At 46.5% G+C, this 24,432-nt stretch overlaps 2 protein-coding genes across 12 annotated transcripts in view; one reads left to right on the top strand and one right to left on the bottom strand.

The window, feature by feature from the left end:
- Nucleotides 1–7: 7 nt before the first annotated feature.
- Nucleotides 8–19,571, bottom strand: PLCD4 (phospholipase C delta 4). Of its 9 annotated transcripts, none has more exons than XM_070489725.1 (18): nucleotides 19,428–19,571; nucleotides 15,649–15,704; nucleotides 15,353–15,511; nucleotides 13,929–14,157; nucleotides 12,679–12,814; nucleotides 11,654–11,885; nucleotides 8,758–8,959; nucleotides 7,642–7,786; nucleotides 6,851–7,003; nucleotides 4,327–4,521; nucleotides 3,178–3,273; nucleotides 2,875–3,031; nucleotides 2,400–2,516; nucleotides 1,992–2,164; nucleotides 1,282–1,417; nucleotides 758–907; nucleotides 530–679; nucleotides 8–269 (listed from the first exon to the last, which is right to left on the bottom strand). In XM_070489725.1, the coding sequence occupies exons 2-17, from the start codon at nucleotides 15,668–15,670 to the stop codon at nucleotides 573–575; spliced, it is 2,409 nt and encodes an 802-aa protein (XP_070345826.1). In that variant the 5' UTR covers nucleotides 15,671–15,704; nucleotides 19,428–19,571; the 3' UTR covers nucleotides 8–269; nucleotides 530–572. The 9 variants fall into 9 exon arrangements, with proteins under 9 accessions (XP_070345826.1, XP_070345828.1, XP_070345827.1 ...); XM_070489727.1 differs by having other exon boundaries at nucleotides 8–288; XM_070489726.1 differs by having other exon boundaries at nucleotides 8–326.
- A 166-nt stretch (nucleotides 19,572–19,737) lies between these two features.
- The window catches only part of USP37 (ubiquitin specific peptidase 37), a 130,136-nt gene continuing 125,441 nt past the window's right edge, over nucleotides 19,738–24,432 (top strand). For 2 of the 3 annotated variants that reach the window (XM_070489715.1, XM_070489716.1), the window contains exons 1-2: nucleotides 19,738–20,101; nucleotides 20,218–20,358. The gene's annotated coding sequence lies outside the window, so the exon portion shown is untranslated. The remainder of the gene's footprint in view (nucleotides 20,102–20,217; nucleotides 20,359–24,432) is intronic. The other variant, XM_070489717.1, reaches the window with a different exon arrangement.

The following is a 24,432-nucleotide window of genomic DNA, read 5'->3' on the forward strand; positions in this document are numbered from 1 at the left end:
GCCAAACTGGGGAGAGAAGCTGTATTTATACCGGTGGGACTAGGGAGGAGCAGTCCACTGGGGATTTGGGGGCTATACGGTGTTGTCTTGAGAGTCACAGTATAGTCTGGGAGTCAGGTCTCTTTCCTCAGCCTTTGCCTGGGGAGCCTTGAGGCTGGATCTGTTTTTCCAAGGCTCTGATCTTGGAAGAAGTGAGGGGTGGAGGGGATAATGCCTCTGGGTTTCTCTGCCCTCTGGATTTCCAGTTGTAGTCTGCCTTTGAGCTAGAGCTGATGGGAGAAATTAGTCCTAAATCTGGGTATGAGATTGAACCTAAAGCAAAAGGACTGAAGGAATGCAAAGGGAAAGGGCAGGAAGGATACCAAAGACGGGTGAAAACGAAGGGAGGGAAGAGAAAGGTAAACAGTCAGGTCCTAGGTTTGCTTGTTAGGAAGGGGGAGATAATTTTGTGCCTAGGAATGCACAGTCCAAAGCTTGGTTTTCACCACCTCTGTTTGCTTTCTGGAGCATCCTTCCAGGTTTTGCTTACCATCCAAAGCCAGTGTAGCCACCCTTCCCATGAAGTGCCCGCCTCAGGATTCATCCCCCTCCAGCCCTTCTCGGGTGCAGATGTGCACAAAGATGGAAGCTGGCTGGAGGCTGGTGCCATCCTTGGAGAGCAGGTGTATGTGGCGGTAACCTGGAAAGGGGCAGGAGGACGGTGTTAGGAAGGCAGCCAGAGCTGGGGTGTTGGCCAGGGGTCGAAGGACTGGCTCACCTTGTTTCATGCAAGTCCAAGGCAGGGTGTACTGACCAACAAAGTCATGTCGGGATTTCCAGTCATAATCTTTCACCACAAAACGCAGCAGGGCCAGTTCAGGCACCAGGACCCGGAAGCAGAGTGTCTGCCCCCAGTATGGATTAAAACCTGAGGGGTGGGGCGGGGGGAATGAGGGAGGGAATGGAAGAACAGACATTGTTGACTGTTTTCTTTAGGCCTATGCTGAGTTGCTTTCCCTGTGTTCTCTCACTTAATTTTCATAGCAATCAGCATTTTACAGGTGAGGAAATTGAGGCTCAGAGCCAGGTGAGCAATTTGCCCAGGTCACTGGAGCTTGAAAGTGAGGGGCCAGGATTCAGACCCAAGATATCCAAGCCCCTATTCTCTATCACATTCCACACTGCCTCCCATGGAAGCAGGGGAGAGGGATTGGTGACACAGAATGTACTTAATGGAGGGCAGGATGGTAGGGAAACAGTGGTGCTCCTCCCACCTGCCTCCAGTACCGCCCAGTCTCTCACCATTGTTCTCCACATAGTTGGTCTCTTGGTAGGTTGTATCTGGGCGGATGCCAAATATCTCCACTCTCACCAGTGGATCCACAATGGAGCCCTCTTTGGTCTTGTTCACTTTGGGGAGTTGCTGACCACTGATCACCTGAAACCAGGGCTTTGGGACATCACTAGTTCCTGCTCAGCCCAGTCCCCTCCAGCTCTCACACCCCGGGGAAGTGGGGGAGGATGAAGGAAGAGGGAGACACAGAATCTTGTGCTGTAGCTTTTGGGTTTGCAAAGCTAATCCTTCATGGGTAATATGTTTTTTTCTAGTAATCTATCTCCAATCTAAAATGCACCCAAGTAGAAATTTAAGGTTTGAAAGTAGCTGTGTTAATGACAGCAGCCCCTTGTATAGCACTTACTATGTACGAGGTATCATCGTAAGCACTTTGTATTAACTACTCACAACAATGCTGTGCGGTAGGGAGTATTATTCCCCCAGTGTTACAGGTGAGAAAACTCAAAGTTAAGGAACTTGCCCAGCATTACACAACTAGGAAATGGGTTTGAACTAGGCAACTGGCTCCAAAATCCATGCTGTTCACATCAGGCTACCCTACCCCTCACGAGGAACTTTCCACCCATCACACTCCTGTCAGGCCTAGCCGCCTCTTCCCATGGCGTCTACCCTAGCTATCGCAGTTTCTTCCCAACAGTTTCTCTTTCCAGTATACCTGGATTATGAGGGTCTGGGCTTTGCAAGGGCTGATGGGCCTCTCAGGGTGGAAGGAACTCTGGGCATCACGCAGGAAGTCTGGCTTCAGCACGTAGCCACAGCCACCATTCTGGCGGAAGAGCCCATCATGGATGTCCATCTCAAGCCCCGCAGTCTGCACATTCATAGCCACTAAGAGGCCCCAGAGAAAAGGGGGGGAAGGATTCACCTTGAGGCCACTAGGCCCTCTTTCAGGGAGTTAAGAAGACAGAGCGGGTATAAAAGGGCCTGCTGGCAAGACCTCCATAGATAGCATCTTTCTCAGCCCAGCACTCTTGGAGCATTCCCTGGCCCTACTGCCACCCAGGACTTAGTTTCCCACCTGTTGCTCTTCCACTCCCTCTTCCCTGTCCCTACTGCCCCTCACCCATCTGGCAGCCTGCATTCCAGAGTTCCTGGGGGTTGTAGTTGGACGAATCTGTCCTCAGGCCACTGGGATATACACGGCTTAACTGCCAGACGTTGTGTTGCACAAACTCATTGCCTGTAAAAAGGGTGTAGATAGGGAGATGAAAGTGGGGCGGATCCTCCCACTTCCCTGGTCCCAAGGACTCTGCCACCCACTTCACTCTTCTCCCCGGCCTCTCCTGAGGCTGGCTCCAGAAAGCTTCACTGTGCCTCTCCACTCTGTTCCATCCTGCCTCCTCCCCCAGCGTTCTTCTCCCTAGAGTCTTGAGCCCATTATTCATAACTCCCGTCCCTGTGCCTGCTCTGAGGAGTTTCTTAGCTCCCCTGTCCCTCCTTAGCTTCCTTGTCCTTTCTCTTGGGACTCATCTGCCTGCCCTTCAGACCTGACCCTACTCATCCCAATTCCCTCCCTGTCCTTCCTTTTTGGTCCTGACCAGCCTCTTTGATGAGGCTCTTGGCTTTCGTTTCAGAAAAAGATGATATCTCATAGAAGCGGTAGTGCTCCCTCGAATGAGTGAAGCTGTGGAATGAGACAGACTTCAAGTACACAACCAGGGCAGAGAGAGATGGACACAAGCTGGGCTTGAATTTCTGGAAAAGGAGAAAGTAGAGAGGAAGATAGAATTGAACACTCAGCAGTCTGAGAGGGAAGAAGCCAATGGCCAAGATCTGAATTTCCCCACCCAACCTAAGCCTCTGCCCACTGCCTCCCCACTGCTTTCTCCATCCTGCCTCACCTGCTTGGGAAAGAGAAGGACCCCAGGCTTGGAAATAGGAGCCTGGACCATAACCTCACAACAGGGAGGCGGACAAAACAGCGGGCACATCACAACCTGGGGATGGGAATGGGAATAAAGGCAGTCTGTGTATATTGATGGGATCAGCTTCAGCCTCTGGGCTTGAAGGGTCTGCTCTATGTTCCTTTCTGAGTTTTTAATTTATTGTTATTTTTAAACAGAGAGGTGTCATCCTCCCTACCTCTTATCTTTTAAAACAAATTAATTTGGGGTCAAAATGTACATGAACCCAGACAGATATGTCAAGGTATGCAAATAGTCATGATAGTCACACCTGGAAGGATGTGAGGGTCCCAGAGCAACATCGTTAGATTTGTCTCCTAAATTCCCATTTCCATCCCTAGACATGGCAGCTGGTTAGACACCACAGCACCAGAGAGAACAAAATAAACTAAAAGTCAGTCAGCTGAGCCAAGCAAGTGCACAAGAGAGAGAAATGCAGACTTCACACCAGGATCTTGGCGGTCCCACCAACAGCAGCCCTTCCCCACAGGGAGATGGACCACTTTGACACAGCCTTCTCAGAGCCCTCCCCTTCCCCAGCTCTTCCTGCTCCTCCTCTTTGGCTATTTCCGGCCCCTCCTCAGCCTCACCTTTTCCTCTCAAGAAGCTTTCTCTAACTAAGCCCACTTTAGTTGAGGTCACAGGAGTCATTCCAGTAAGCCCTTCTTCCCCAATATCATAATACTCCACCCACACACCCCCATCAGTGGTTTTCAAACTGGCCTTTAAGGTGACTGACAAGTAGTACAAAGATGTCTCAGGAGTCACCCAGGGGACCCAGAGAGAGCCAAATGGGTGCTTCAAGTAGGATGGTTCTGCATTTATCTATTTTGTATACTGAGCTTCCATGTAAGATTTCATTAAAAAAAGATTTCATGGCGCAAGGGAGTTGGAAAGCACTGCAATATATCTATATATGGCAATATATAGTGATGTCATGTATGCATTCTTACGCCTCTTTCTTTGAGGGCAAGGGGCATTTTGCTCCTTGACCTTCCACCCTGCCTGACTTCAGTCTCTTCACATGTGAGCATGTGCTACAGACTGACCAAATGCCAGAGCAGAAAGACCACACTCCTGGCCTACCTTCTCCTTCTTTTTGTCTTTACTGCGAGGGCTCAACTTCTGGGACTCAGACTCAAACTGGGCCTCCAGCTCCGGCTCATCCTCCTGCTCCCCCTCCAGTTCAGACTCTAGCTCTTCCTCCTCTTCCTCTTCCTCCAGATCCTCCTCAAGTGTCCTTAATTTCTTCCCCTTCACCAGGATCTTCCTCCGAAGCTCCTAGGGGACAAAAATGAAGGAGCCTGTCTACCTGTCTGCTCTGGGACCCTCCTGGGGATTATGCAGGTCCCACTGCTCTCACAGGGTCACCTCAAAGGCAAAGGAAGGAAGTGAGTGCTGAGAAGTTCCTACAGGAAGGCTGCTGGATACATACAGTAAAGATCCCCTATTGTTAAACAGACTTGTAACATCTCTGTTCGTACGGGAAAAAATCAGTGGGGACCCTACCTCACATCTGACACATAAAGATTCCTCATAGATTAAAGATTTACATGTAAATATAAAGAACATAAGAGTATTAGAACAAAAGGGAGGATCTTTTTGAATAATTTTAAGTGAGAAAGCCTTTAGAAACATGAAATGAACACTTGGAAGACAAAAATATGTGGCAGGTTGGACTACATAAAGCTTAAAAACATTCTAAGGCAGAAGATGCTAAAAGACAAGAAAAAATAGACTGCAAAAAATATTTTTCAAAGCGTTAATATCTTTAACATTTAAAAAATTGTTATACATCAATAAATATTATAAACCCCAATAAAAGTGGGTAAATAATATCAATTCAAAAGAAGAAAACACAGACCTTCCCTTTTAAAAAACTTGACTTTTTTTTCATCTTGCCATTATGAATCATCTCACTATTTGAGTTACTTGTGGTCATTCTCTTAGACTGTTGGTTGGAATGCAATTTGGTATTTTTCCCAGAGGGCAACTTGGTAATAATAACCAAAATGTCAACATGCTAACTCTTCAACACAGCAATTTTGCTTCTAGGAATCCATCTCGAAGAAAGAGTGAACGGGCAAAGCTGTATCTACAAGTCAAACATTATAAACAACCTAAATGTTTACCATTTACTGGTTATTTTTACCATCTACTGGTTGAATAAATTATGGTCCATAACATGAAATGGAATACCATAGAGCTGTTAAAAAGGAAACGGGCCAGCCCGGTGGCGCAGCAGTTAAGGGTGCACATTCCGCTTCGGTGGCCTGGGCTTCACCAATTCGGATCCCGGGTCCGGATATGGCACCACTTGGCAAGCCATGCTGTGGTAGGCATCCACATATAAAGTAGAGGAAGATGGATCAGGGGAAAGGTGGGGTAGGGGGTGGGCACAAAGGGTGAAGTGGTGCACCTACAACATGACTGACAAACATTAATGTACAATTGAAATTTCACAAGATTGTAACCTATCAATAACTCAATAAAAAAATAATAATAAAGTAGAGGAAGATGGGCACGGATGTTAGCTCAGGGCCAGTCTTCCTCAGCAAAAAGAGGAGGATTGGTGGCAGATGTTAACTCGGCTAATCTTCCTCAAAAAAAAAAAAAGGAAACAAATTATACATGAAAAGACATCCATGATATATATTATATGTGACATATAAAGGATGATGTCATTCACATTTTTAAAAATGTGAATATATATACACATATATGTTTACATGAGCATTTAAAAAATCTATTGATAGCTGTTATGGGAGAGGTTGAAATTATGGTGGGGGGACTTCCCTTTCTCTATATTGTTCGTATAGTCTACAACAATTACGAACTATCACGAAAAAAATTAAGAAATTTTCATTGGGAAAAGAAATATAAAGTAAATAATTGATTTAAAATTTAGAGAACTATATCAGTGTGCTCCACTTTGGCAACCCAGATTCGGTTCTTGGGTGTGGAACCACACCACTTGTCTGTCAGTAGCCATGTTGTGGCAGCGGCTCACACAGAAGAACCAGAAGAACTTACAACCATACACAATTGTGTACAGAGGCTGGGGGTTGGTGGGGGAGGAAGAAAAAAGGAGGAAGATTGGCAATAGATGTTATTAGCTCAGGGCAAATCTTCCCCTGCCCAAAAAGAAGAAAAAGCTTTAAAAAAAAATTTAAAGAACTATAAATAGAATTTTGTGTTCAATTATATATTTTTTATTTTCTTATTTTATAATAAACCTAACACCTGCTGCCAATCCTCCCCTCTTTGCTGAGGAAGACTGGCCCTGAGCTAACATACGTGCCCATCTTCCTCTACTTTATATATGGGACGCCTACCACAGCATGGCTTCCCAAGCAGTGCCATGTCTGCACCCAGGATCCAAACCAGCAAACCTCGGGCCGTCAAAGCAGAATGTGCGAACTTAACCACTGTGCCACCGGGCCGGCCCCTAATTATACATTTTTTAAATTAAAGTCTCCAAGGATATGAAAGAGCAAGATGGTCCATCTAAGGGTGAGAAGAAGGGAACAAGAGGGGCATGGAGGAAGGGAGCCAAGGTGGGGGACATGGAAGCCGCAGTAGAGCCTGGGCTGGGAAACAGGGTCCCTACCTCAGGTGAGGGCAGCTGAGTGGGCAGCAGTCCATCCAAGGTGGTTCTCAGCAGCAGCTCCCCCAGGATCTCGGTCAGGTGCTGTACCATGATCTGCTGCTGCTCCCAGCTGCAGTGGTTCTCCAGGGACAAGATAACTGGATAGTCTGATGTCTGATGGAGGAGAGGGGGCGCTGGAGCCAGAGTTCTAAAGCCTGGAACCTTGCTTCTCCAGGCCCTTCTTGTTACTCAATGGGTACCCTGACTGCTAAATTCCTCCAACTCCATTCCAGGCTTCAAATAGGTCTTGCTAGGACTGGGACCTACCCCACATCTCAAAGTCACTCTTGGGACCCCAAATCTCAGACCCATGCCAGATCTGACTCAGGTCCCTCTGAGATTTTTGAGTTTTCAGGCTCAGAGAGGGAAGGCCAGGCCAGTCCCCCAGTTATATGTTCATGTTACACTCTCGGGCTTTCATCTCCAGATTCCTATTGTCCCCCAGCCACTCCCACCACTTTCTCTGTTTCCTTATCCACCCTCTCCCAGATGGATGACAGAAGTTGTTAAAAGTAATAGTTACTAATCTCTAGCAATTACCTTTATGATTACTAATTACTATTAACACATCTAACACTTCTTCATAATAATCCCTTAATATTTGCCTGATGCTGCACAGTTAAAATCCCTTTTACATATATGCCATTTGACATAACCTCCCCTGCGTCCCTCCGCCCTCCCCAGACCCAGAGCCAGGCACTCTTCCCTCAGACCCTCTTGCCTCACCAGTATTCCCATCCTGGGGCTCCCACCTGGAAGGCATACTGTGCTACAGTGGCCACGACATCTTTGAACAGGATGCGGGAGGTCAGGGTGTGTCCATGATAAACAATAGGTTCCCCGCTAGGTCCATCCCATATATCCACCTCCACGCAGCGGCAACCCCGCTTCAGGGCCCTGCAAGAACCCCAGCACCCCAGGGACAGGAGGGATCAAGGTCTGATCTTTCACCTAGGGACCCTCTCCCCACTCTGGAGGGAATAGTGCTCCCCAGCATTTATCAGTCAAGACCCCTTCAAGCTACATCTCCAAGGACCCTTCTGTGTCCACTGGGACACTGCTGTAGCTCACACTGGTCTCCCCCCGACCCCACCCCACCCAACTCACAGTCTCTCCTTAGCAAGCCATCACATACTGCCTCGTGATGCTTTTGGCATTCCAGTTGTATATTGTTAGACAACACCTGAATTATTCAAACTCTCAGGAAACTTACACTTTATTTTCTCCTAGGGCAGAAACCTTATGCTCCACTCATCTTTGTATCCCTTGAAGCTACTAGATCAGTTGCTGGCACTACAAAGATTTCTTGACTATTCTATCTAATCCATGATTAATCACAATAAAAACAGGTACCATTTATTAGCTACTAACATATGGATTATCTCATTTAATCCTGACAACAACGCAGAAAGAATAGGCACTGCTATCATCCCTATTTCATAGATAGGGAAACTGAGGCATAGAGAGGTTAAATACTTAGCCCCCCCAGTACCAAGTGAGGGTGCTAGGATTTGATTTCAAATGGTCTGATTCCAGAACCTATGTTTTTAACTCCTATGCTCTACTGCCTTCTATTTAACATTTAGTTTATTTATTTGTTCAAAATAAATCTGTCAGGACCTCCGAGTTCCAAGAGAGTTTCGTAGCCTCTGAAAGAGAGAGAAACTCCATTTACCAGTGGGTTTCAATGTAACTCCTGGCCACTCTTCAGTATCTCCTCCAAGTCTCTCAGGCATCCAGGGATCCTCAGCCCCAAACCCACCACACCATCTTTTCAATCCCTATTATCCACTGACAGCGCCCCCCAATTTCCCATAGGTGTTCCCTTCTCATGAGCTAGACCCCTTCTCCCCTCCTCCTCACTGCACCGTATATATCCCTCGACGCTGCTCTGGCCACAAAGCTGGTCCCCCACTAGGTAGGTGTTGTGAGAGGAGTTGATGTAGTAGTGGCTCAGGGGTTGAGTCATATCCTGGTAGATGGGGCGGCAGGTTGGGTTGAAGATGTCTCCATCCTTTGAGCAGAGGTAGCTGAGGAAGCCGTCCATACTCAGCACGTGCCACAGTTTGCCTGGGGTGTGGAGTAGAGGACCCTAGAGTGAGAAGCTCTGAGTGGGAGCACCCCAGCACACCTGCAGCCCATCCTCCACCCCACCCCTCCCAAGAGTCCTGCCTTTCAGACGGTCTCCACTCCCAGCCTCCAGATCCCAAACTTGCCCCACCCTCAATCATCCTTGCCCTCAGAGAACGTTAAAGCTACAAGGGGAATCATCAGGATCATTCTAGTCCAGTGCTGTCCAATAGAACTTTCTACAGTGATGGAAATGTTCTATTCTGTGCTGTCCAATACGGTAGCCTCTAGACATGCATGGCTCCTGAGCACTTGCAATGTGGCTGTGTGACTGAGGAACTGAATTCTAAATTCTGATTTTAGTTAATTTAAATTTAAAAAGTCACGTGGAGCTCATGGTTACCACAATGGACAGCAGAGTATAATTCAGTCCAAGGGGCTAAGTTTATAGATGGAGAAACTGAGGCCCAGAGAGAATCAAACAAAGACTTGTGACACAACCAAGGTACCTGTGTTTTCTTCCCTGGGCTACCTAGCTGCTGCCAACTATGATCTGAGGGTTTCTTTCTCACATCAATTCCCATACGGTGTTTTGAGGAGTGTTTGTCCAATATGCCCTTCAACTACACTCTCTCTGAGGGCAGGGCCCTGTCACTTCTTCCATAGCCCTCACCCATCTCAGCACAGGCTTCATATAATAACAACAACGATGACTCACAGTTATTGAGCACTTGCTCTAAGCCAAGCACATTACAGGCAGCATCTCTCTTAATGTTCTCACCAGCGCAAGATAGATATAATATAATCTGCCCTGAGAGGTTAGGTAACTTATGCCAGGTCACACAACTAGTAAGTGAAGGAGCCGGGATTTGACCCCAGACAGCCAGGTGTCAGAGCCACATCCTACACCACTGTGCTGTGCAACCTCACTGAGGGTAACACTGCCGCAGTGGGGTTCCCTTGGTAGGTGGAACACCTTGATTCTCATGCCCTGCTTCCTCCCTCCAGGTTTGGCAAGGCCTGGAGGTGGTGGAGAATGGTGGGAAGTTGGGCAGGAAGTTTCATTCTTGACAGTAATAACTCAAATTGCTAGGGTAAGTCCACAGTTGCAAGATACTTCTCATGTGCATTATTTCATCTGATCACAAATTATTTTACAAATGAGGAAATTGAGTCTTAGGTAGGTTAAGCAACTTGCCCAAAGTTACAGAGTAAGAAGCAGAGCGGGGATTTGAGCCCAGATCTCCTGACTGACACGACACTCTGCAGCCAGAGTACAGTACCTGATTGTTGAGTGCAAGAAGAGGGAGCACCAAGAGGAGGGAGAGGTAGAATAAATGTAACTGATGTATATTGGATCCTGCACTGGGAATGGAAGATCCTATTTCTCAACCCTCCGACATTTCTATTTAGTTTTTTGAAATGATTGCTTTACAGCTTCCTTTCTTCTCTGAGCACTCACGTGAATCTGGAATCCGGACTTTCAACACTTTCTGTTTGACTCTAAGTTCCATGAAGGCAGTGTCCTCGTCTGACCTACTACTGTATCTCTGGTGCCTAGCATAGGTCCTGGCACATTACAGGTACCCTGTAAGCATTAGCTGAAGTAGTGAGTGAATGAATGAATGAAAGGGAGTGGGAGCTGAGACCTAGGAAACCTGGGTCACTTGTCTAGCTCTCATCTCATCTCATCTGTAATCCTCATTCTCAAGAGAGGCACCAGGTAAGAGTCAGATGACCTGGGTTTGAATCTCAATTTCCCCTCTCATTAGCTGTTGGTTTTGAGGAAGTCATTTCATCTTTCTAAACCTCACTTTTCCTTTTTGGCACAGCTGACAATAATAGAACCCACTTCAATGGGCCTTTGGAAGGATTAGAAGAGAAAAGACATGTAGCAATATTAGCACGTTAAGGGGTACTTAGCAAAGGCCTGATAAAGACTATTGCTTTTGAGTTACAAGGTAGTAGTGTGGACTAAATGAAGTAAGGGATGTGAAAGTACCTTGTAAACCATTTATTATTAATAAAGTAAATTCCTGGAGGGAATGGGGGGCAGGAAGGTATCTACTGAAGGGGTAAGGGGAACAGTCTGAGGGCACAGAGGGTGTATTGTAGCTGTGCTTGTTCAAAGCTGAATGACTGGCCTCCTCCTCATCCCCCTCAGCCAAAGACTGACTAGCTTCTTGGCTTAGGGGCTTAAAGACTCAAGAACAACTTGGAGGGTTTGGAGAAAGCCCAGGAAAGGGCAGAGAGCCAGCATTGAAAGAGACAGCAGACAGGAACCATGAAGGGAACTAGAGGAAAAAGAATCATATGCACTAGAGGAGAAGAGCCAAAGCAAGAGGACCAAGGATTTTCCATTTCCACTGAGGACAATGGCTGATACTGGGAAGAAATTCCTGAAAGTGAAGGATGTAAAACATGAGCATGGTAGAGGAAAGGGGATTTATGGAATGTTCTTCCTGAGAGATCTAGCATTTACAGAAGAGACTCTTGTCCTATCCGGGCAGGAAATGGCTGCTCTCCATCCAAAGGAGTGGGTGAATGAGATGAAGATGACTGGCCAGGGGTCCGGGGTAGGGGTGGACTCAGTCTTCCCTTAGTCAGCAGAAGCCTGCTTGTCTCTGGACCTTTCTAATCATGGTCCCCCTCCCCATGCCCATGTCTGGTGCCTCTCCACCCTGCTCCTCTTACCGCTCTCTGAAGGCTCATAGCGGTCGATGAGTTCCAGAGCAAGGTCAGAAGCATGGTCTCCTTCTTTCTGCTCCTCTCGGAGGAAATCCACAAATTCCAGCAGGGTCAGCTTCTGCCCATCAGCTGAAAAGTTTTCAAAGATTTCCTGCACCTCAGCACGCTTAGTCAATGCCTTATAGAACTGGACAAATTCTTCTCCCTCCAGAGTCCCAGACTGGGACGTGTCTGCTGTCTGCAAGAGAGGGTATAGGGGAGAGTGGATGAACCCTTTAGCAGCAAACTTTATGGGTTTGACTTGTCCAATCATACTGACAGATGGATCCAAACATGCTTCCAGAAAACTCCCACAGAACTCCTGCCATTTAGAGTTCACAGAAGAAACCACTTCAATAAGTAAAAAGCAAAATTTCAGCCATACCATTTGCTGCCAGAGAAAAATTTCAACTAGGAAGAATTAAATGCTCCCAAAGCTCCCTAAAACGTCAGAAGATCCCTCCTCCTATTTATTCACATTCCAGTTGGAGTTTTCTTTTTCTATTTTTTTTTTTTCACTGAGGAAGATTAGCCCTGAGCTAACATCATGCCAACCTCCCTTCGCTTTACATGTGGGTTGCCCCTACAGCATAGCTGACGAGTGATGTAGGTCCACACCCGGGATCCAAACTGGTGAACCCGGGCTGCTGAAGCGGAGTGCACTGAACTTAACCACTATGACATGGGGCCAGACCCCCAGCTGGAGTTTTCCATTGTACTGGGCACCTGTGAAATTCTGGCCATGGACAGAGAGGTCCTTGAGGTCTGATGTAATAACATATTTTTTACATCTTGTAAGATTGTGAGTCATCTTTCCCACAAGACAGAAGAGTAACAATGATATCCTACACTTCCCATTGAGCCTGGCATTGTGCTAAGGCCCATGGGAGAGATTCAACAAATGAGTGTTGCTGGGTAGGGTCAGAGTAATTCTGGCCAAATGAGAATGTGGCCTTGGCTGGCTTCTGCACATCCTTCCCCAAAAGACTCACCTGGAAAAGCTGGAAGGCATATTCTTGGTCCATTTCCACATTCATCAGGCGCAGTAACCGCTGGACTTCTTGGAAGGTCATCCGACCATCCTGGTTTTTGTCTCCACGCTGGAACCAGTCACTCAGCCATCCAGGACTGAGTCAAGGTAAAAGCACTGTGTGTGCAGATGTGTGTGCATGTTCATCCATTGACATCTCTCCCCTACTTTTGCTACCAGTCTCTCCCCCATGCCAATTCATTTTCCATGTGAGCTTCCAGAATAATCTCCCAAGAGCACCAATCTACCTTGTTCCTGCATGGCTCAGGTGCCTGCAGAAACCTCCCTGTTGCCTGAAGAAAGAAGCCCAAACTCCTTAACATAGAAGTTAAAATCCCCTTTGTCGCTGTGATCTGCTCCCAACCCAGCCTTGTCAGCACATCTCGGTCCTCCTGTACTTTAGCCGGACTCATCACTCCCTGCTCTCTGACGTCCCACTCCCTCTTCTGCTCTTCAATTTCCTATCTCTGGGCCTTCACTCACACTGTTCCCTCAGGTGAGGGTGCCTTTCCCTCCTCCTCTCTTTATGTTCAAATTCTACTCATTTTCAAGGCTCAACTCAGATGCTACTTCCTCCCTGAAGCTTTCTCAGAACCCTCTCAACAAGAATTAAATACTTCTCCTTCCCTCGAATGCCCACCAATAACCTAAGTACCATAACACTTGGTTATAAATCCATGGTACTTAGATTACTTATACAATTCCATCCTCTCCACTGACTAAAGCAGTATCTGAGTCTCACTAATCTTTGTACCCTTAAATCCTGGCATAGTGCCTGATACATTCTGCTTAATAGATGGTGAATGAATGAATGAACTGGTGTACAAGGTGAGTACGATCTAGGTAACTTGACGTCAGTTGACACCACTAAGCCTTCTAAGGGGCTGCTTCCCACTCCTATGTAGTTAACACCACTGGGATCTTCTGTTCAGCTCTCAGGATCAGCACCTTGTTTGGTCCTTTGTCTCATACTGCCCCTTCCCCCAAACCTGATTCAAGCCCAAACTCTGCCTGGCTATGTCTTTGCCATCTCAAGCTTCCGTTCCTCTCTCAGTATCCTCAACCTCACATTGGCCTGAGCTGCCCCTGTCTACCCCATCTGGACTCTTGGGCCTCCCTAGCCCTGCCCCACCTCCCACCTGTCCCTAGCCCTGCAGCATCTGGCTCCTTCAGTGACCCCCAGTCCCCACTCTGACTCCATCCTGTTGATACTGGTCCTGCCACTCCTGTTGGTCCATGCTGGTGACAAAGTCCACCAACAGCTGGAGCCCCTGCATCCAGATCCGGGCCTCGTCAACACTGTTGGCCACCAGGTCCAGGTTGGAGCGGCGGCCATGGAAGACGACAGTGAAGCCTTGCTCCAGGGGGAACTCCTCTGCCAGGCTGCGCAGTAACTCAGACTCATGGCCCTCACGCACTGTCTCCACGTCAGAGATTGAGACTGCCAGAGAAGAAGCAAGTGGGGGCACTGAGAAAGAGAGTCTGCCAAATCGCAGGGGCTTAGGGTCAAGGATCAGTACTCCCTTTTTCTCTGTAAAGCCATAGGGAGGAGGAACCCCAGCTTCTTCAGGCTGAAACCCCAAAAACCTTAGTACAGAGAGACGTAGACTCCTGGGATTCAGGATTCCACGTGAGTCATCGCTGTTTTCATAGGCAGCATGGCAAGGGGCCTGTACTGGGAGTGGAAAGATCTGGCTACCAGCCACAGCTGGCAGTGTGACACCAACCAAAATGACTTAACCCCTCAGTGTCCTCATCTTAAATAAAGGATGGTCCCTTCCATGGCCAGTCCACATGGTGATCACATGAGGACCAGTGGGGCTGATGCATGGAAACACACTTGCAGGGCAGAAGCAGTTATACCAAAGCATGAGGTGTGCCCAAGTTCAATTCTCCCATTCTAGGTTTGAGGACATCCTCTTTCCAGATGTCTAAGAGGGAGCCAGAGAAATTCTTCCACCCTCTTTCCTCGGCTGTGGGTGGTATGGATCATGAGCTCTGATTATGCCTCTAAAGCACTCTCTTAGATGTGTCCCAAGATCACATTTTTACAGGGATTATAAAGTGTTTGACCAATAGGATGTATACTATTATGATGCATTTATGATATTAAAAAATACTCCTCATTATGGCTAACATTTATTAAATGCATCAGTGTTTCAGGTCCAATGCTAGGTGCTTTATACATGAACTTATTGAGTTTCTGTAACCTACTAGGCAGGTACTGTTGAGTCCCCATTTTACAGATGAGGAAACAGAAGCTTAGTTTAAGTATCTTGTCCAAAGCCACTCAGCTAGAAAGTGGCAAGCCAGGGCTTTCATCCAGGCAGTCTGATGCCTGACATCATGCTCTTATTATAATAAGAAAAACAAGACACGACCTATGAGTTATTGAGCCTTATTATATGCCAGGACTCTGCTAAGCCCTTTACATGCAGCAACTAATTTAATCCTGATAACAGCCTTTAGAGGCAAGTACTGTTATAATTTCCATTTTACAGGCTCAGACATAGACACAAGTGGGATGGCACAAGGGCACATCATAGGACCCTGGTCCCTCCCCTGCTCTCAGGCTGCTGGGCTCCTCAGGGTCCTATCCATCCACGTGCCCACCCGTAGCTATCCACATCACTCACAGCTGGGCTTGGCACTGCCTCCAGCCTGTCGGGCATGCCAGACTGTCATGCCATCGTCCTGAAGCCTGAAGTATCTCAGTTTCTTCCAGTTTTTGGACCTCACCTTGCGCATCGACATGCCTTTCTGCATCAGCAGGAGGTCTTGATTGACAGGCAGCCCTGGGCCAGAAGAAGCAGGGGCTGGGTAGCTTGTAGGGAGGGTGGAGGGCCCAGGAGGAGCTCATGAACAGGGGTCCAGCCTCCTCCCTGTCCCTGGGCTGTCTCCCCAAGCCCTCTTCTCCTGCAGTGGTACTCACGGCCTTGCAGCAGGGACGCCATGACCCACTGCTCCACCAGCTGCTGCTAGAGTCACCTAAAGGAGCCAGGAGGAGCAAAAGGCTTTGGGTTAATCTTGGTGGTCTTAGAATAACAGATCAAGGGAGGAAGAGAAGGAAACCAGTGTTTCCTGACTGCTCACGATGTGTCAGGCACTTCATCTGCAGTCTGTAGCTCTTTTTACTTCTGAGTTCGGTAGCTCCAAGGCTTAGAGAGGCTAAGAAAGCTACCTCAAGTCATATAGGAATTCAGAATTTAAAGCCAAGTGTGTCTGATTCGAGAGCATCTGCTGTTTCCCATAGCCATCTCCTGACAGGGCTAAACTAGGGCTTTCTGACAAATACTCCCTTCCTCCCCAGTATCCCAAATCTACTAGGTAACCTTGTGCCACACTTCTCAGCTCCTCGTTATTAGGGACCACCATCTTGCTGGCTTCCCCCTTTCAGAATGTGGGATCTCTTTGCATCCTAGCCTTCTCTTCTCCAGGTGGAATCATCCCAGCTTCTCTATTCTGGGGGCCCTCTCCATGTGCCCACGTAGGTGGTCCAGCTCCTGCAGGGCTAGGGCAGAGCGTTTCTTTTGTCTCTTCTACAACACGTAGTTCTCTACTTAGCTAAATAAGCCGTCTTCTTCTACCTTCACATGGTAAAGCATATTTTCTACTCCTGTTCATAACAGTGATTCTTACAGTTTTAATGGACCAGATAAATTACATCGTTTTCAAGTTTTCTCTACCTACTAAAAAAGAGTACCTCCGTTAAGATATATGCTAATTTAGAACCTGGGTAAGTTGTCCCAGTAGGTAAGAACAAACTTCCCTTGAAAAGAACTAAAAGATGTGATATGTGGCCACTTTGATTCTAGCTCTGCCCCTATGAGAAACACTCAACTCTTGACCAAATCATTCTGAAACTGGCAAAGCTTATGAAACATAAAACTCTAGGCTTTTGTATAAGCAAAGGATCTAGACTTGAATTGAAATGTTGCATTTTTTAATTGACAAGTTTAAAATTTTGACAATGGTGAACATGTAAAAAACTAAAGGAATTTCTAAAGCGATCATTCAGTTAGCGCTCCATTAAAACATCATGCAGCTAACGCCATATATTTTACAAAAGAAAAATCAGAAGTCCAGAAATGTGATGTGACTCGTCCGAGGTCACATAGCATATTAGTGCTCTATCTCTCTTTAGTGGGAAGAGCCTATAAAGTCATCCAGGGGTGACTAAGTCTTTAGGAAGAATATGGAGGCCACTGAGAATAAGCGGGACCTAGAGAAGACTTTCTAAAGGAGTGGCAATGTGCCGGTGCCCAGAGGGACAGGGGAAGGTCGGGGAATCAGCCTGTAACCCAAGTGGGAAAGATAACTCAAGGCAGCTCTCAGGAGAAAGAGAACACTGGGCAATTTCAAGAAAAGGTTTTGCTGGCTGAGGCTGAATATGTGAGCCTGGATGAGACCAGAAGAACCTCTGGACGGAAGAACGGACTTAGAGTGCTCCCTGAAAGACAGAACAGCATCTCTGCTTTTCTGGGCAGAGATGCACAGTTTGGAATCTGAAGCTTGCCAAAGCTACGAAGACTGAAGTAGGAAGTAACAGGCCCCTCTTAAATGCCTCAGGTCCTCAGACTCTAGGTGGGGGTGGAGTTAGCCTGGGAATGAAGTCTAATCCCCTTGTCAACATCCTGCCTTACCTCCTCTCTGAACTTCAGCTCCCATGTCTGAGGCACAGGGGCTCTGGGATGGGGTGGTCCTTGGTCCTGGGAGAAGACAGAATTACCTTCCCTTGTGCCTGTCTCCAGGAGCCTCACAATGATGTCCTGAAACATGGGAAGCTTGAGAACACAGCCTAAGTGCCAGAACACCCCTATTTGGGAGCCTACCTCCTCTCAAGCCAGCCTTAAAAAATTACTTCATCCGTTTTTGTTAAACTCTTCCAACCCCAGGGCTTGGCACGCTCTTCCAGTCCTGCTCCTATTCCTGAAACATGATTTTAAACCTGTATCCAGGTGACGTGTGGCCATAAGAGGGCCAATTTCGACTCAGGGAGCCACAGAAAGTCAGAGCTGGACTTCATTTTATAGAGAAGGGGATGGAGGACTAGAAGGATTATCTGAACTGCTAGAATCACCTAATGAATTAAGTGGCAGAAGTGGAACTAGAACCAAGGTCTCCATACGACCAACTCAGAGATCTTAGCAAGACCCTGCCCTTAGAAAGGGCTTTCTTTAGGAAGCAGGTTAAAGCAGAGCTAAGAATCAACGAGAGACATGGATGTGTGGTCTCTCTCCTCCATCGTTTCTGTCCCCACTATATCCCATTCAATAGCCTTTCTTTTCTTTCTTCCTATTTTCTCTCCTTGCCCATCCTCTACCTGACTCTCCCTTTTCTGTCTCCCCAGCTCACTCTTCTCTCTCCTGATCCTCTCCCTGCCTCCCTGTTTGCTCACTTAAGGCAGCCTCTCTTTGCTCTCCTCTTCTCATCCTTCTCCTCATCCCTTCTCCCCATCACCTCTTCCTCTTTTGTTTCTCCTTCAGTCCCCAACAGCTCTGGTTCTTGTCCCCTGTGAGGATTTGAGACTGTGGTCCAGGAGGGAGGCCACTTCGGTTCAGACACTCAGCAGCATGTCCCTCTGCTCAGCCTCACTTTCCCCTGTATCCTAGGAGACTGACCAAACAAACTGCCCAGAGAATGGGACTTAGAACCTGGGTGTTCTAGGTCTTGGTGTTTCCTCTGGTGTCTGAAGGTAGGATGAGAAGGATGATCGCAGCTGATAACAAGTGCAGTTAGGAGAGAAGGGACAAAGGATTTGGGAGTGGGAGCAAGAGCAAGAGGCAAGGAGCAGAGGATGAAGACTGAGAGTCAGAGAGATTGGGTCTTAACTGTCCACCCCTAGAAATGTATGTGGAGATCCTTGAGGATATGGATAATTACCTCTACAATACAGATAAGAAAACAGAGACACAAAATAAGGTGGGAAGTGGCCAGGGCTGCCGAGCAAGATTTGGTCCTCAACTTCCAGGTGGGTTGTGTCTAGATGGACTTCGGCAGAGTTGCCAGTGGTGCCAATGGCATTACAGGGAATTCAGGGCGTCTCAGGTCTTTCTGAGGGCAGGCAGGAAGAAAATGGTTTTGTCTACTCTCTTGCTTCTGAGCAGGATTATGCCTGACCTACTTCGTTTAAAGAGGACAGAATGGCTCTGGTCACAGGTCACAGCCCTCAGAATGTCAGAGCTCGAAGACTCTACATGTCTAATCCAGAGGTTCCTGGCTATATCAATATCCCCTGAAGAGTGTCTTAAAATAGAGATTCCTTAGGCCCGCTCAAAATCTACCAGATCAGCATTTCCAAGGATGGAGCTCAGAAATATTTATCTTTACCAAGCACCCTTGACACACAGGCAAGCCTGGGAAACCCTGAACTCCCTCCTGTCACAGTTCTGGAAGTTGTAGTCCAACTACCTAAAGCAAGGCTCCTATTCTCTCCCTTCTCTTACTAGCGTGGGGCTCACTTCTGAGCGGCAGCCTTGGGCAGCTACGAGGACCCCATATAAAGACGTGACTGACACAGCAGGGGGAAAGCCATAAGTCAAAGAGGCCAAGCTAGAGAGAAGCAGGAGGTTGGAGTCTTGTAGACCTGTTTGGGCAAAGGAGTCCAGGGTACAATTTAATCAGAGTGGGTAAACCTACGGAGGGCAGAGTTAGTGACTCAGGCAAGGAAGAGCTTGGAGCAGAGGCTGGTCAGAGCCTCCAGGCCCTTACCGTGGGCAGGGTAGCAGTCCTGTGTCTGTGAGCTCCGCGATGCTATCCACTGTGGGACGAGGAAACCCCGCCAGCTTCCTTTTCTCTTTTGCTCCTCTTGCAATCCTTCGCTTCCTTCCCTCTTCTACCGCAGTTTGCTGCTGTGACTGGCAGTTACAGCCAGAGGGAAGGAGTAGGGTGGGGAGAGGTGTGAGCTCTCCTCAGTCCAGCCCCTCCAATTCTTAAAGGCCCAGGACATTGGTCAGTGTGAGGGAATAGTGGGGGTGGGGTGGATAGAAAAGGATTAAGGGGAGGGATTGACGGGCACTACATCTCCAGGGAGGAGGAACCTGGCTGCCCTTCATCTGGATGCCAGCCCTCACTGACCCCAATCCCACAGTAGCTCTCAAAATGAAACCCAAGGAGGGTCTGACTTGCAGTGCTCCATGAATCACTGCTTTTCATTCTGGTCCATTTCTCTCAGCACGTTATACGGCTGTCTTTGCCCTTATTTCATCTGGCTCCTTTCCATGGTGTCTATTTCTATCAGCCTGCTTCTGTGTCTCTGCATCCTGCCTTGCAGGGCACTCAATCTAGTTCTGTGGCACAGGGAGAGGAAAAAAGAAATAGGATGGGAAAGGAGGAAGATGAGGAGAAAGAGAGGAGAGGAATGATCTTGGAGTGCAGAGGGACGGGTGAGTATCTATGCACTCGCTAGATTTAGCACTTGCTAAATATTGAAGGAATGCATACATGAATGTATGAAACAATCCACTTATTCTTCCTTTACATTCATTCATTCTACGAGCAGTTGTTCAGCACCTCAATGTGCAAGGACATATATGCGTGTTCATAAAGGTCTTTGTAGAGATGAAGCAGTCTCACGGAGTGTAAGGATTGACGGCAAAAGAGGAGCACAAGACTGGAAAGACACCCAACTGGGGAAAGGAAGGTAATGAGCTTCTTACAAAGGGGAATAAATGGGCAGCTGAAACAAAAACCAAGATTGAGGAAAGGGGACCAAGTTAGGAGAGGAATAGGGGATTGTAAAGGGCTTTATTATAGCCCCATCCTTCACAGTGAGAAATTGAGGTCCAGGGAAGTATAGGCAATATCCCCGACTCCCGTGGCAGCAGCAGGGACAACCAGTCCCTTGCACTCTCCCAAGCACTGTGAGCTGGGACCTGCTTTTGCTCTGTCTGGGGGAAGACTGCAGGGTATGGCTCTTTCTGGACCAGTGGGTGATAGTGAGGGCATAGGGCACAGCCCTGTGTTTGGACCTCTGTGGGATCCTTTCTAGTGAGGTGTGTCTGAATCACAGGCAAAGAGGGAAGTAACTGTATGAAATGATGTGGTTTTGCCATGGCTCCCCCCAACACCCTTCAACTGCCTAACATTCTACCATTAGTGAATATTTATAGCTAAACCTTTAGTCTCATTAAAATAAAATCCTCCTAAGTGATTACCATAAATGTCAGGATACTGCGTACTTTGGGGAGGAGGGAGGAGTTGTGATGGGGTGGGGCACAGCTGGCTTCTGGAATAGCTGGCCAAGTTCTATTTCTGGTCCTGGGCACTAACATGGGTCTTCACTTTATAATAACTTCTTAAGATACAGCTTTCCTTTATGTAGTTTTCTATATCTGTTATATTTTACAATATATTTTACAAATTTTTCTGATAATTTCTGAAGCCCTATTAGCCTTTCATAATTTACACCTAGGTTCAGTTTACCATACTCTACTGAGAGTAGGTTTTGATAAAGGAGGAGGAATATGTGGGGAGTGGAGGCATAAGAAGGAGGCCATTCCTAGCGAACAGAAGACTAGAGGGCACCAAGATTTAAGCCGCTGATTTCAGATTTATTTAATGGAGGCCCTGTCTCACATGTGTATCTTGCTCTCCCATTTCTACTTCCCCAAGACCTCATGTCCTTATTTTTCCATGCTTCCCCTTCACATTCCTCACTCCTCTTCTACACTCCAGGACTATCTGCGGCTTGCCTCTTTCTGAGTCACTATTTGCCTTCCCTAATTGCTGCCCAACCTCCTTCCCCTCTGGGTGTTCTGTGAGAGGTACTGTCTCTCATCCTGGGTTTTCTGAAAGAGCCCAGATCTCAAGTATTTGGTTTCAGCATTCTCATAAGCACACCAGTTCTCCCTAGATTGTGTGTTCGGATTTTCAGGGCAGGCCCTTGGAGACCTTCACAAGGTTAATGTGGCTCCAAAGTGTGACTTAGAAGACATGCCCGCTGCAGGATGCTGTTTAGATCCAGGAAGGGAGCAGACAGACAGGGCCCCGGGCACAGGAACTGTCCATCTGGTTTAGTTGTTCCTATTTCCATAACGATCCTAGCCCTTCCCCCACTGTTGTCTATTATTAACAGATCCAGAAACCTGATCAGGGCAGCAGCAGCAGAGGGACTTTCTGGGAACCATGCCCAGAAAAAGGCCTAGAAGCCCTAAATTGAAATGAAGGGGCAGCTGGCAGAGGGAGACCTAAACACTGTAGTCTTATGCTGCCAGCCAGGTCAGCCGAGACCCTCCTCCTGACACCCAGGGGAGGTGCTCTGAACATCTCTGCTTCTCAGAATAGTCAGGGTAGGGATTCAGAGACCTGTTCCTTAGCCCACCCAGCCGAACTACTCAAACTTCTGAAATAAAGCCCATCTTCTCAGTGGGCAAAAAGGCAACTCAAAATATTGAATTCCATCTAAAAAATAATTCTTATGAGACCACCTGTAGAACTAAAAGCCAGGATATAAAACTTCAAAAGGCCAGAAAAAGTACAGCTACTCCTCCATTCCAGGAAAATTAAAAAACAAACAAAAAAGTGGAGGGAGAACAAGGAGGTATAAAATAAACCAGAGAACATGATGATAGAAATTAGGATAAAAAATACAAATGGTGTAATATTTCCTAGTTAGAGACAAAGCTCTCAGAAAAGGTCATAAAACAAAATACAAGTATATGCTAGCCATGAGTCATGTCTGCAAAAAGGTGTTACTAAGAGATTGAAAGTTGGGGCCAGCCCATAGTGGCATAGTGGTTAAGTTCATGCACTTCACTTTGGTGGCCCAGGGTTCGGGGGTTCAGATCCTGGGTGTGGACCTACACACTACTCATCAAGCCATGCTGTGGCAGCATCCCACATACAAAATAGAGGAATATTCTATGTGCCAATCTTCCTAAAGCAAAAAGAAGAAGATTGGTAACAGATGTTAGCTCAGGGCCAATCTTCCTCACCAAAACAAAAAACATTGAAAAGTTAAGGAGGAAATCTGGGAGTGGAAAATTCCAATTTTGTCCTTATTCAAGATTGCCTTGGCTGTTTTGGCACTTTGCATTTCCATACAAACTTTAGAATCAGCCTGGCAATTTTCACGAAAATAAACCTGCGGGGATTTTTAGTTAACCAGTGGATCAATCTGAGAGAATTAGGATCCTTACAATACTGTTTTCCAATCCATGGAGATGATCTCTCTCTCCATTTTTGTAGGTGTTTAATTTCTTTCAAGAACGTTTCATTATTTTCAATGTAAAGTTTCTGCATATCTTTTGATACATCTATTTCGAGTTATTTGATTTCTTATGCTATTATAAATAGCTATTATTTTTGAAATCTTTTGAATATAGCTATTCAAATTTTGAATATAGCTATTATAAAAAGCTATATTTTTGAAAATTTTTTTGTTGTATTTAGAAAAATGTAGTTGATTTCTTTTTGTATATTGACTGTGTATTCTGTGACCTTGCTAAATTCACTTAATTCTTAAGAGTTTGTAGGTTTTTTTTGATTATCTACGTATACTATCATGTGTTCTCAGCATTTTTCCTTTATAATCCTGTCTTTTATTTTCTTGGCTAATCACATTGGATGGGACCAAGATAATGAAATGGATATGTGACAGTCGGCATCCTTATCTCATTTCTCATCTCATGGAGAATGATTTCAATATTTTATCAAGAGGTTTACTGTAGGGTCTTTGTTGATACTTTTTATTAGATTAAGGATGCACCCTTCTGTTCTTGGTTTCCAACTTTTTTTTTTTTTAAAGATTGGCACCTGAGCTAACATCTGTTGCCAATCTTTTTTCTTTTTTCTTCTTCTTCTTCCCAAAGCCCCCAAGTACATAGTTGTCCCCAAAGCCCCCAAGTACATAGTTGTATATTCTAGTTGTAGGTCCCGCTGGTTGTGCTATGTGGGATGCTGCCTCAGCATGGCCTGATGAGTAGTGCCATGTCTGTGCTCAGGATCTGAACTGGTGAAACCCTGGGCTCCCAAAGCGGAGCATGTGAACCCAACCATTTGGCAACGGGGCCAGTCCCTCAACTTTTTTTTTTTTTAATCATGAATAGGTATTGAATTTTACAGCATTCTTTCCTGCATCTACCTAGATGATTGTGTGATTTTCCTTATATGTTGATTGCAGTGAATTGCACGGATTAGTTTTGAAGTACTGAATCAATCTTGTTATTTTTGCAATAAACTCAAATTAGATACGATGCATTATTAATTTTTTTGCTGAGGAAGATTCGCCCTGAGCTAACACCTGTGCCAATCTTCCTCTATTTTGTATGCAGCTTGCCACCACAACATGGCTGCCAATGAGCAGTGTAGGTCCACACCTGGGAACCAAACCCTGGCCACTGAAGCAGAGCACACCAAAATTAACCAGTAGGCCATGGGGCCAGCCCTCCATTATCATTTTTGCATGTTGCTAGATTTGCTTATTTCGTCTGGGAATTTTACACCTACATTCACAGGAGTTTGGCCCCAGGTTTCTTTTCTTGTAATATCCTTTATGGGTTTTGGTGTCTGGCTTATACCACTTCAGAAGTGAATTGGGATCTGTTCCTTTTCTAAAACTCTGGAAGTTTATTAAAGATTGATGAAAGATACGAGTGATGTCCCTTACTCCATTTCTAACACTGTCGACACACACTCTTTTTTTTCTGATCAGTCTACTAAGGTTTATCAAATTTTTTTTAGGTTTTCAAAGGAATGACTTTTGGCTTCATCGATT

Source organism: Equus asinus, chromosome 19 (genome assembly GCF_041296235.1).
Source record: "Equus asinus isolate D_3611 breed Donkey chromosome 19, EquAss-T2T_v2, whole genome shotgun sequence".
NCBI classification, from domain to species: Eukaryota; Metazoa; Chordata; class Mammalia; order Perissodactyla; family Equidae; genus Equus; species Equus asinus.

What these genes read in the sequence shown, in the direction of transcription:
- PLCD4 (XM_070489721.1), bottom strand. Translation starts at nt 15,670, where the DNA reads ATGGCGTCCCTGCTGCAAGGCC. An exon ending in ATGCCTTCCAGCTTTTCCAG is followed by an intron (nt 11,886 to 12,678) that starts GTGAGTCTTTTG and finishes CCTCTCTTGCAG; the next exon opens with ACAGCAGACACGTCCCAGTC. An exon ending in CTATGAGCCTTCAGAGAGCG is followed by an intron (nt 8,960 to 11,653) that starts GTAAGAGGAGCA and finishes TCCACACCCCAG; the next exon opens with GCAAACTGTGGCACGTGCTG.